At 68.7% G+C, this 10318-nt stretch overlaps 5 protein-coding genes across 5 annotated transcripts in view; 3 read left to right on the forward strand and 2 right to left on the reverse strand.

The window, feature by feature from the left end:
* Positions 1-93: 93 nt before the first annotated feature.
* On the reverse strand, positions 94-1077 carry CHLNCDRAFT_35164 (hypothetical protein; the record flags this gene model as incomplete). The annotated part of the gene is made up of 4 exons (XM_005848454.1): positions 959-1077; positions 707-716; positions 370-420; positions 94-239 (listed from the first exon to the last, which is right to left on the reverse strand). Exons 1-4 carry the CDS (start codon positions 965-967, stop codon positions 94-96), a joined length of 216 nt encoding a protein of 71 aa, XP_005848516.1. The 5' UTR covers positions 968-1077.
* Positions 1078-1505: 428 nt separating this feature from the next.
* On the reverse strand, positions 1506-3185 carry CHLNCDRAFT_145003 (hypothetical protein; the record flags this gene model as incomplete). The annotated part of the gene is made up of 4 exons (XM_005848455.1): positions 1506-2159; positions 2323-2435; positions 2697-2848; positions 3076-3185. 4 exons carry the CDS (start codon positions 3183-3185, stop codon positions 1506-1508), a joined length of 1029 nt encoding a protein of 342 aa, XP_005848517.1.
* Positions 3186-3581: 396 nt separating this feature from the next.
* CHLNCDRAFT_145004 (hypothetical protein) lies at positions 3582-4655 on the forward strand (the record flags this gene model as incomplete). The annotated part of the gene is made up of 3 exons (XM_005848262.1): positions 3582-3914; positions 4021-4080; positions 4356-4655. 3 exons carry the CDS (start codon positions 3582-3584, stop codon positions 4653-4655), a joined length of 693 nt encoding a protein of 230 aa, XP_005848324.1.
* Positions 4656-7632: 2977 nt separating this feature from the next.
* On the forward strand, positions 7633-9782 carry CHLNCDRAFT_35166 (hypothetical protein; the record flags this gene model as incomplete). Its single annotated transcript, XM_005848263.1, has 7 exons — positions 7633-7829; positions 8052-8173; positions 8398-8535; positions 8697-8863; positions 9052-9283; positions 9481-9564; positions 9733-9782. 7 exons carry the CDS (start codon positions 7633-7635, stop codon positions 9780-9782), a joined length of 990 nt encoding a protein of 329 aa, XP_005848325.1.
* Positions 9783-9972: 190 nt separating this feature from the next.
* CHLNCDRAFT_35167 (hypothetical protein) overlaps positions 9973-10318 on the forward strand; it is a 1732-nt gene continuing 1386 nt past the window's right edge. Inside the window, exon 1 of the mRNA XM_005848264.1 lies at positions 9973-10155. Coding sequence (XP_005848326.1) covers positions 10150-10155 — 6 coding nt within the window. The 5' untranslated portion in view covers positions 9973-10149. The remainder of the gene's footprint in view (positions 10156-10318) is intronic.

Here is a 10318-nt window from a genome sequence, read left to right on the forward strand (position 1 = left end):
AGCCCGGCTGCCATGCAGGAGGCAGTGTGAGCGCAGACGCAGAGCCTGCGCCGCTGCGCAGGCTGCCGCCCGGCCGGCCGGCCGGCGGCGCGCTCACTTGATGGTGATGCCGCGCTCCTGTTCATCCGCCCGCGTGTCGGTCAGCCGCTGGTCGCCCGCCTGCTCCATGGCGATGATGCCCGCCGCCGCCACCAGGGAGTCGGTCAGAGTGGACTTGCCGTGGTCCACGTGCGCAATCACTGCAGGGGGCGGGGTGGCAGGGAGCGGTGTGGGTGGGCAGGTAGGCGTGGAGGAGCGGCCTGGCGGGTGCCGGCCGGCGCGGGCTGGGCTGCGGCGCTGACGCCAACCCTGCGCCGCCGCGCCGCTCACCGGACATGTTGCGGATGTTGTTCTTGTACTCCATGAGAGCGCGGATCTCCTCTGCAGCGCAGCGCAGAGCAGAGCGAGGCGGCGGGAGCATGCAGGGGGAGCGTCAAGAAAGGGTGCCCGGCAGGCAGCCCGGCCACGCCGGCATCAGGCCTGCACCCAGCCGGGGCTCCAGCTGCCAAACAGTATGCTGGCGCGCCGGGGCCTGCTGCCAGCCAGCCCACAACAGTGCCAGCCTGCAGCCTGGCAGCAGCCGCAGCGGCAGCAGGCCGGCCGCCGCTCCCAGCCGCCGCTCCCCGAACCGCCAGGCAGCCAGCCCCAGGGCGGCAGCCGCGCGCACCGATTGTGAACTGCACACAGTACGGAGGAGGGGCGGCTCAGGGCGATGATCGTGGCGGGTGGAGGGTGTCCGTGACACCCGCCGCACTCCAACGGCGCAACTCAGGCACCCAGAGGCGCGTCCTGGGGCTGGGCAGCGGGGGAGGGCCGCCCCAGGGGTCCCGCAGCGGGCGCCAGCATGCCATGCACGCTTGCATGGCTCATCACCGCCGACACCGCCACCCCAACGGCCCCAGCATTCAGCGTTGCCCACCTTCACCATCCTGAAGCTAGCTCAAGAAATCCGGCCAGCTCTTGGGCACCCCGAGGGGAGAAGTGCTCCCTGTGATGGGAGTGGGTGGGGTGTAGGGAGCACGGTCTGTGCTCTGTAAGAAGGACCGGGGCAGGCGAGGAGCGCGACCTGAGCGGGGCGGCACATGCTGCATTCTTCCCGCCGGGGTCCGAGCTCGCCCCTCAGCCGCAGCCAGCCGCGCCGAATATGTCAGAGCCTGCGGCGGCAATCAGGCCGTGCCGAGCTTCGATGAGCATTGAATCCGCGCCGTGGGACATCGCCAGGGCCCGCAAATCGCGCTGGCTGGCCACCCCCGCCTGCCGCTCAGCTGCCGCCGCCGCCGCCGCGGTCACGTGCAGCGTGTATTCACGGAACTGATGTCGAATCAAAATTGATGGTCCGTTGGGTCGATGTAATGGCTGGTAAAATACACCAGTGGGTAGCAGGTAGCGGAAGAACAAAGTCAGCAAGATGACAAGACGGAAACACAAACAGCAGCAGGGGCCGGCGGGAAAAGGAGTGGCGGCCATCAGTGCTTGTCCTTCCTCTTCTTCTTCTTTTCCTGTTGATTGACGCCATCGCCTACCGCTGCCACCCCTTGCGCCGCCGGAGCCGCCGCCTCGCCCTCCGCCTTTCGCTTCTTCTGCTTCTCCTTCTTCCCAGAGGCGGCCGCCGCCCCCGCCGCCTCGCCGCCGTTCCGCTGCTGCGCAGGCTGGGCCTGGGCCTGGGCATCACCAGCCTGCTTTGGCTTGCTCTTCTTGCCCTTCTTGCCCGCCGCCTGCACACCTTGCTGCTGCTGCTGCTGCTGCTGGGCAGGCGGCGGCGGCGCTGCAGACTGCGCCTGCTGCGGCTGCTGCTCCCCGCGCTCCGCCGCATTGCACTTCTTCCGCTTCTTCTGCTTCTTGCCAGGCGCGTCCTGCTGCTGCTGCTGCTGCTGCTGCTGCCCTGGCTGCTGCCCCGACTGCCGCCGCTGGTCTTTCCGCCGCCGCTGCTGCTGCTGTGCCGCCCCCGCCGCCGCGGCGGGCGGCGCTGCAAAGCCGTCGGCCCCCGTGCCTGGCTGGAGCAGCGAGCCCGCCAGGCTGACGAACTGGCCAGAATGCTGCACCGCTGCCACCGTGAAGTGCAGCTTGGTGCCCACCTCCAGGCGGTGCCGCGGCGCCTTGCTGCTCACCCAGCAGCGCTCCTGCAGGGCGCGGCGGGGGCGGGAGCGGGGGGGGAGCGGGGGGGGTGGGCAGCGGGGGGCGAGGCGGGCGCCCCGGCGGCGGCACGCCCCAGGCGCCAGAGCCAGCAGCGGCACGCGTGCAGGCACGCGCCCGCCCTTGGCCCCACGCCCGACCGCCACGCACCATCGGCCGCGGTCTAAACTCCGCTCTAATCTGGTCTGCGGCGATGGAGACGTTGATGAAGCCCAGCAGCAGCACACCAATGTAGTCGGCTCCCACCTTGTTCACCATGCCCACTGCACACGCGCGGGGGGCGGCAGGCGCCGGGGCGGCGGCAGGCGGCGCCGGTCAGGAGGGCAAGAGGCACGGGCAGCGGTGCCGGGCTGCGAGGCAACAAAGCCAGGCTCCCGGCCTCGCACCACACAGGCACCTCCAAATGCAGCAGAGGACGGGGAGAATGCGCCTCTCTTGCGACAGGGGGAACCCAGATAGGCTCCTGAAGCACTCAAATGGTACACAAGATGCGTGGCGGCACGCCCCCGCAGCTCGCTCTGCACCTAGGCGCATGCCGGCTTTGGGGTGGAACAGCACCCCGTCTACCGCCACCTCGACACGCACAAAGGCAAAGTAGGGGTGTATGGATGCCTGCCGCGTCAGCAGCCGCGCATTGCTGTAGGACAGCATCACCCCCTCCAGGTCATCATTGTATCTGCGGTGCCATGGGAGGAGACAGCTTGGGCATGCCAGTCGAGGGAGAGCGGCAGGCAGAGGGCTGGCAGGCCAGCAGCATACACTCCAGTGAGGGCAGGCATCAGGCTGCACAGCTGCCGCCACCAGCCTGCCTGCCACGCAAGCGATAATGAGCAGCCGATGATGCGCTGCAAAGCTCTCAGCTGTCGCGCATAGCTGCCACCTGGCCGGGCGCCGCCGCCTCACCTCAGGAGCAAGGAGCTCAGGTGGGCGCGCACGCCCTGGGCTGCGCTGGCGAGCTTGCTGGGGTGCAGGTCCAACGTAAACTTTGTCCTGCACCGCTCCAGCCCCTCCATGATGCTCTCGTGGGGGCGGTGGGATGATGCAGGTGACGGCCAGGGCTCGGCAGGGGCGCACAGCCCGCTGGGATGCTCCCCTGGCCTTCCGGCGGATGTCAGAAATCGGCGAGGGCGCGCAACTGCGGGCCTTGTGCAACCAGCAACCAGCATGCACCCTGCACGGCAGGAGCCCTGACACGCTTTGAAGGCGGCTGGAGTTGGAGCGTTGCGATTGAGCGACGGTGAATTGGGGCAATGAGCCACCAGTAGCAAGGACGTCCTTCCAGCGGCGCAGGGCCTCATGCATGCATGGCCAGGCGGCCCTTTTGCACAGCCATTCCGCCATCGAAAGCATCAGCCTTCGCAATCGCAGCTGTGACCCATATCCAGGTCCCCACAGCGCAACTTGGCGGCATGTCTGGTGCGGAGGAGGTGAAGCAGGCGCCCGAGGCGATGCAGGAAGAGGCCGCGGAGGAGCAGGATGCAGAGCAGCCCAGCAACAAGCGCAAGCCGGAGGAGGCGGCGGCGGGTGATGGTGCTGCCGGCGAGGGCGACGCCCAGCCCCCAGCCAAGGTGCAGAAGACCGAGGGGGACGAGCAGGTAGCAGGAAAAGAAGGAGAAGCAGCAGCGAAAGCGCCGCAGGAGCCCGTGACGATCGGCTACAGGACCTTTGCCACCGGCAAGCAGTGCTACGACTACTTCCACAGCCTGATGACCAAGCTGCGCAAATACCAGAACCTGAACGATGTGGGTGGGAAGGCATCACTTCACATGCCGCCGCCGCTCCGCCGCTGCCGCTGCCGCCGCCTATGCCGCTTCTCGCTGACAGCTTGCCTGCCCAACCGGCCTGCAGTATGAGTTCCACATGGTGCACGACCTCATCAAGAAGGGGCACCCTGAAGCAGCACGCAAGGTGCGCCCACAGGCATCGGTGGGGGTGCCTGCTCACGTCCCTGCACCCTCGCCCGAGTGCTCGAGCTGCCGCTGTTCCGCCCTGCACCGTTGTGTGCCCTGCCAGGGATGGATCATACGGGCGCTGTGGGAGGCGCTGTTGCAGCGCGCACTGCCACCTGCAGCGCTGCTGCCACTTGCAGCCTGTGCCGCGGGCAGCCGAGCACCCTTGCGCCTGGCGCGCAACCTTTCCCGCCAACCCTGCCCGCCCCGCTGCTCCCCCTGCCCCTGCCGCAGCTGGAGGGCGGCGTGCGCGCCATCCAGCTGCGCGACGTCGACATGGGCCACGCCGTCTCCTCCTGCTTCTTTCTCATCCACGAGGACGGCAGCGACGAGGATGTGTCGTACCGCAAGTGCCTGGCGGGACTGTTTGAGGACCTCAAGGAGCTGGCCGCAGGTAACGCGTCGGGCACCGGCCAGAAACCGCGCGGCGGGCGCGGCGGCGGGCGCGGCGGCGGGCGCGGCGGCCGGTTTGGGCGCGGCGGCGGCGGCAGGGGCGGCGGCAGGGGTGGCGGCAGGGGCCGCGGCAGGCACTGAGTGAAGGCAGGCAAGCTGTCACGCTGCAGAGGTTGGGATATTGTTAGGCTAGTGTATACTGAACCTTCTAGGCAGATACCACTGTTGCTTGCGTCAGACATCCCGCTGGAGCGCCCTTTGTGCCCTGGTTTTCACCTGTGCTGTTTCTCTCTAAGCAAGTGTTAAATAATCTGTGAACGAATAGCAGCACTTCAGCAATGCAGCAAGGAGCAGGCCATCTAGGGTAGGAGTCGTGGTGGAGTGTCGGTTCAGCCGTGGGCGGCGCTGGCGGCGTTGCCGCCTGGCCCCGCCACCGAGACGGCCGTGGCAGAGCCGGGGTTGGTGGCGGAGACGGCAGCCGCCTGGCCGTCCGCCTGGCTGATGGCGGCGCCGCCGTCGGCATGGGACACGGCTGTGCCGCCATTGGTGGCCACAGCGGCGGCCAGGCCGCAGTGCTCGGCGTATGCCTGGGCGCTGCTCTCATCATCCTCCGCCTCCAGCTCCAGCTCCGCGCACTCGGTGGCGTTGTAGGCCTGGGGGAGGCAGGGGTGGGGTTTGTGTGAGGCAGAGGGTGGGCACCTGTCGACAGCAGGCGAGTGCAGGCGCGGCAGCTATGAGTGCAGGGCAGGCAGGCAGGCAGGCTGGCCCCGCACACCGCGGTATCGTCACCGCCCGTCAGGGAGTCGGCGCCATTGCTGCCTTCAGCAGCAGGGTCCGGGGCGGGGCTGGAGAGGAACTGCACAGCAGGCGGCAGGAGACGAGGGGAGGCGAGCGGGCATCAGGCATCAGCCAGAGTCCTGCCCATGGCGCAAAGCAGGCAAGCTCACCGGGTTGGTGCTGGCTGTGGCGCTGGCCTGTGCGGCAGCGGTGGCGGTGCCGGATCCTGTGCTATCTGCGGTTGCAGAGGCGGTTGCAGAGGCGGTTGCAGAGGCGGTGGCGGTGCTGGTGGGGGTGGGTGCTGCGGCCTCTGTGGCCGCTGTGGAGTTGGGAGTTGCGGGGGAGGCGGCGGGCGCGGGCTGGGGGCCGACAGCGGCGGTGTCGATGGGTGCTGCAGGCAGGTGTGGAGGCAGGCAGGGTGTGTGAGGTGCGCCGGCTGGGCGGAGCTTCTTGGCTTGAGCCCCCAGGGCAGCAGCAGGCAAGCCCCAGCCCCAGCACCCAGCTGCTGCTTCCAACCTGCCACCCACCCGGGTTGGCGTCAGCCACAGCCTGCGTGGAGGCGTCGGTGTCCTGGGTGCAGGCGGCAGCCGCCATGTCCACGCCGCAGTAGCCGCACGTGTAGCGGCAGTAGCCCTTGCTGACCAGCCAGCACATCTCGCCTGCGGCAGGGAGGGTGGCAGGGCGGCGCGGTCAACCAGCGGGTCAATGTGCGCACAGCAAACCCATCGCCCAGCCGGCCCTCCTCGCCAGCGCCACTCACACTTGCCCCACTCCTTCTGCTGGGCGCATGAAAACTGCTTGGTGGGCGGCACGTCGTCGTCAGCGCAGGTCGGCTGGGGTGCGGCATTGGCGGGGATGGCCTGGGTGGCGGCCGCCGGCTGGGCGGCCGGGGCGGGCTGAGTGGGGGCGGCACCGGCCCTGGCCACTGCAAGCAGGCAGGCAGGTGCGGCAGCAGCGCTGGGTGAGATAGGAAGCGAGCCAGGGGCGCAGCTCGCTGGCCTGCCGCCGGTCAAACATTGGTCAACACGGCCGCCGACCTTCCCACCCGCACCGGCGCTGGCGCTGGCGCTGGCCCTGGCCGAGCCGCGGGCGGAGGCAGAGGCTGTGGCAGTGGCTGAGGCGACCTGGTGTAGCTCGCGGGCCGCCAGCGCGGTGGGGCCGGCGGCCGCCAGCAGGCAGGCCAGGGCCAGGGCGAGCGTCTGGGGGCGGTTCATTGCGTCTGTGGGCGAGGAGGAAGGGGAGGAATGGGCAGAGTGGGGGCGGTGTACCTGTAGCTCTATGGGAGGGAGCTGGCTTGCCAGGCTGTTGTGCCTGGCGCGCATGGGACAGCTGTCACCAGCTGGCCGCATCAGACAAGCCCTGTGGCAGGTTGCAGCTCGCGATCGTCCAGGGAGCCCTGCTTCGGCTTGTCAACCGAGGTGAGAGGACATCGAGAGAGCCTGGCCGAGAGCGCGACCATTGGCCCTGCTCTGAGAGGCGCCGGTGACCATGGCGGCAAAGCGATGCTTCTTGCACCCTGAATGTGACGCTGAGCCTGTGCTTTCTTTGTGATCCATACTCAGCTAAGCCGAGCCTCAGGCCGTTCGGCTGCTCATTTTGAGCCACCAATCGAGCCCGAGCCCCACCGTCTGTTGCCCCAGCTGCTCCTCTGGCGGTTGCTGCCGCTGCCGCCGCCCCGATGCTTTGTACAATCATGCACTTCACACCTTGATGAACTTTCACACTGCCAGTACTTTGATACCCAAGCTGTGCTGTGCTTTGCCGTGCTGTGCTGTGCCGTGCTGTGCTGTGCCACCTCAGCCTTCTCTGCAACTTCCGCTTGCTTGAGCCCAAACGTGTTCATGTGGAATGCATCGAATTTTCCTTTCCCCTGTCTTATGCGAGCATAATGTTAGTGATCAACACGGTTTTGCGGCTGCTGCCGCTCCTGGTCTTAGCCCTGCACCCCGTCGCGGGCGCTCGCTGGTTGCTGGCGGAGGCGGGCGAGTCCTGCAACGCCACGGCGGCGGCTTGGAACTATGACGAGTGCGCACAATTGTATTTCGGCGACGTAGGTGGGGAGGCTGCAAACTACACACCCGTGCAAGGCTTGCAGGCGGGAACCCTGTAGGGTTGTTCAAAGAAAACCCTGGCAGCATGGAAGCTTGAGCACAGTGGACCCCGACAGCTTCAGGCCGTCCAGCGCACCGGCGCCACCCGCCTCCCTGTCTCGGCGCCCACTCCCTCCCCTGCAGGCTCCACGTACCCAACAGTGATGCCGGCTGTCGGGGGCAGCGGCGCGTCGACCTCCTTCCCTGCCGGGGGGGTGGCCAACGCCGCCATGCCAGTGATGGATGCCGCCATGGCCGGGGCCGGGGCCGGGGCGGCCGCCGGCGGCGGCATCGGCGGGGCGGCCGCCAGCGAGACGCTGGGCTTTGCTACGGGCGGCGCGCAGGACGTGGAGAACTTCCGCACCAACCTGGAGGCTGGCTACCTGCCGCTGCCCACCGACCTGACCTACGAAGGGCTGGCCAAGGACTACTACTTCGACACCTCCTCGTGCGTGGCCCTGGAAGGCTGGGCTGCCTTGGGGAGCCGTATACATTCCTGCAAGCTGCCGCACCAGATGCTTGCATGCATGCTGCGTCTTGTGTGGGTTGCCTGCAGTCCAGCGAATGGGGCCGAGATGCAGCAGGCTGCCTGCGGGCTGGCGTCTCTGGTGCCCCCCCCACCTGCTCTGCACACCCCCACCGCATCTCCCCTCCACGCTCGCGCCTGCAGCAACGCCACCAAGCCCTGCACCAAGCTCTTCTGCCCCCTGTACTCGGTGGGACTGTCGCCCGACCCGCTGCTGGGCACACCCGCCTCCTCAGAGTTCTATATGGCGGTAGGGCTGGACTCAGGTGGGTGGGCAGGGAGGGGGGGGGATGCCTGCGGAGGAAGGCGCAGGGGTGGGAGGGGCAGGCGGAGACCTGGGGTTCCCTCCCGGGTGTGCAGCTGAGCGGGCAGCTGTTGCCAGGGCCTTGCCGGCGTGGCGCGTCCCTCGGCAGCCACCTCCCGCCCTGCTCCTCGCCCCAGCCTGCTGTCGCCGCGTGGCCTGGCCCCGCCCCGCCGCCTGGCCCTGCAGGCATGAAGGCCGCCGACTTTGCCCGCAAGCAGCTCAACCTGGTGGTGGTGCTGGATGTGTCTGGCAGCATGGGGTCGCCCTTCGACTCCTACTACTACGACCAGACCGTGCAGCCGACCGCAGGCGTGCCGGACGAAGGTGCGGGCCGGCGGCAGCCGCTGCCACCCATCGTGCGTGCCGCTTTCGCCGCCCGACGCCAGAGCGCGGCTGCTGCTGCGCCTGCCGCTGCCGTGTGCGAGTCACCCGTCTCATCCTCCGTGTATTGCTAATGTCTGCCATCCTGTGCATGCGTGCTGCAGGCGAGACCAAGAAGAAGATTGATGTGGCCAAGGAGGTGCTGGCCGGCATTGTGGGCCTGCTGCGCCCCGACGACAGCCTGTCGGTGGTGCTCTTCTCAGACGCCGCCTGCGTGCCCAAGCCGCTAGGCCCTGTGCGCTGCGCCGACGTGGACAAGCTCAAGGAGCAGGTGGGGCGCCGGCAGGCGGCGGCCGGGCAGCTGCCGGGGTGGTTGCAGGCTGGCGCGGAGTCGCCAGCCCTGCCACCCCTGCTGAACCCCTGACCCCCGCAGCTGTCCGCCCGCCTGGCCCTTTGCTGACCTGACCCCTGCGCCGCACATGCGCCGCCGTTGCTGTGCTTCCCTCCCCCACCCTCCAGATCTCTGCCGACGTGGTTGAGATGGGCGGTACCAACTTCCAGGCGGGCATTGATGCCGGCGGCGCGCAGCTGACGGGCTGCGCGGCCTGCATGGAGGCCAACGCAAGCCTGGTGGAGAACAGGGTCGTCTTCCTCACCGACGCACAGCCCAACGCGGGCGACGACAGCGAGCAGGGCCTGCTGGCACGCATCAAGGCGCTGTCGGCAGACGGCATCTACACCACCATCATCGGTGGGCGGTGTGGCCGGGTGGTGGGGAGGGCGGCTGTGGCCTGGGGAGTCTGGCTGTGGCCTGGGTGGGGGACAGGTGGGCAGCTGCATGGTCTGCCTGAGGGCTGGCGTTATGCCCGGCGGCACGTGTCGAGGCGCCCAGGCACCAGCCTCCCCACTCCTGCCTGCCCCGGCTACCGCCGCCGCCGCCTGCTGCAGGCGTGGGCCTGGACTTCAACACCCAGCTGGTGGAAAGCATCGGCAAGGTCAGGGGCAGCAACTACTTCAGCGTGCACACACCCGGTGAGCCAGCCTGCCGCGGGCCTCAGGCTGCTGCTTGCTTGCAGCCACCGCGCGCCATTCGCCTCCTGTGCGCCATGCGTCCCGCCGTCGCTGTGGGGCTGGCTGCTGGCCCCGCTGTGCCCGCTCCCCTCCCTCGTGCGTGTGTGTGTGCCCCTTCCTGTGCCCCAGGCGAGTTCAGGCGGCGGCTGGTGGATGAGTTTGACTATGCCGTGACGTGAGGGCGCTGCCAGGGCCTGCTGCTGAGGGGCTGGCTGCTACTGAGGGGCTAGCCTTAAGGGGGCCCAGCTAGGCAACGACGCCTGCCTGGAGCGCTGCCGCCGCTGCCGCCGCTGCCACTGCGGCTGGTGATGCCATGTTGGAGGAGGCTTCGCTGCCTGCCGAGCCGCCTGCCCTGTACCGACTTGCCCTGGCCCCGTTGCCTGCCCCGGTTGTTTGTGCAGCCCCCTGGTGTTTGACCTGGCGCTCAGGGTGCGGGTGGCGGGGGGGGAGGGTGCAGGCGGCGGGGATGAGGATGGGTGGCAGATCCTGCACGTGTACGGCAGCCCCAATACCAACCTCACAGCGCTGTCCAGCGACGGCACCGTCATGAAGGTGGGAGGGTGCAGTGCAGTGCGGTATGGTGTGGTGCGGTGTGTGTGCGGCAGCACTGGCTGGCTGCCCTGCGGGCTGCGCGTGCGGGCGCTTCTGGCCTGTGCTTCGACAGCGCCCTGCCACGCCTTGCCCTCCTGCCCCGCACCGCTCACTCCGCCCCGGC

The sequence above is a fragment of the Chlorella variabilis genome, assembly GCF_000147415.1.
Source record: "Chlorella variabilis unplaced genomic scaffold CHLNCscaffold_8, whole genome shotgun sequence".
Lineage (NCBI taxonomy): Eukaryota > Viridiplantae > Chlorophyta > Trebouxiophyceae > Chlorellales > Chlorellaceae > Chlorella > Chlorella variabilis.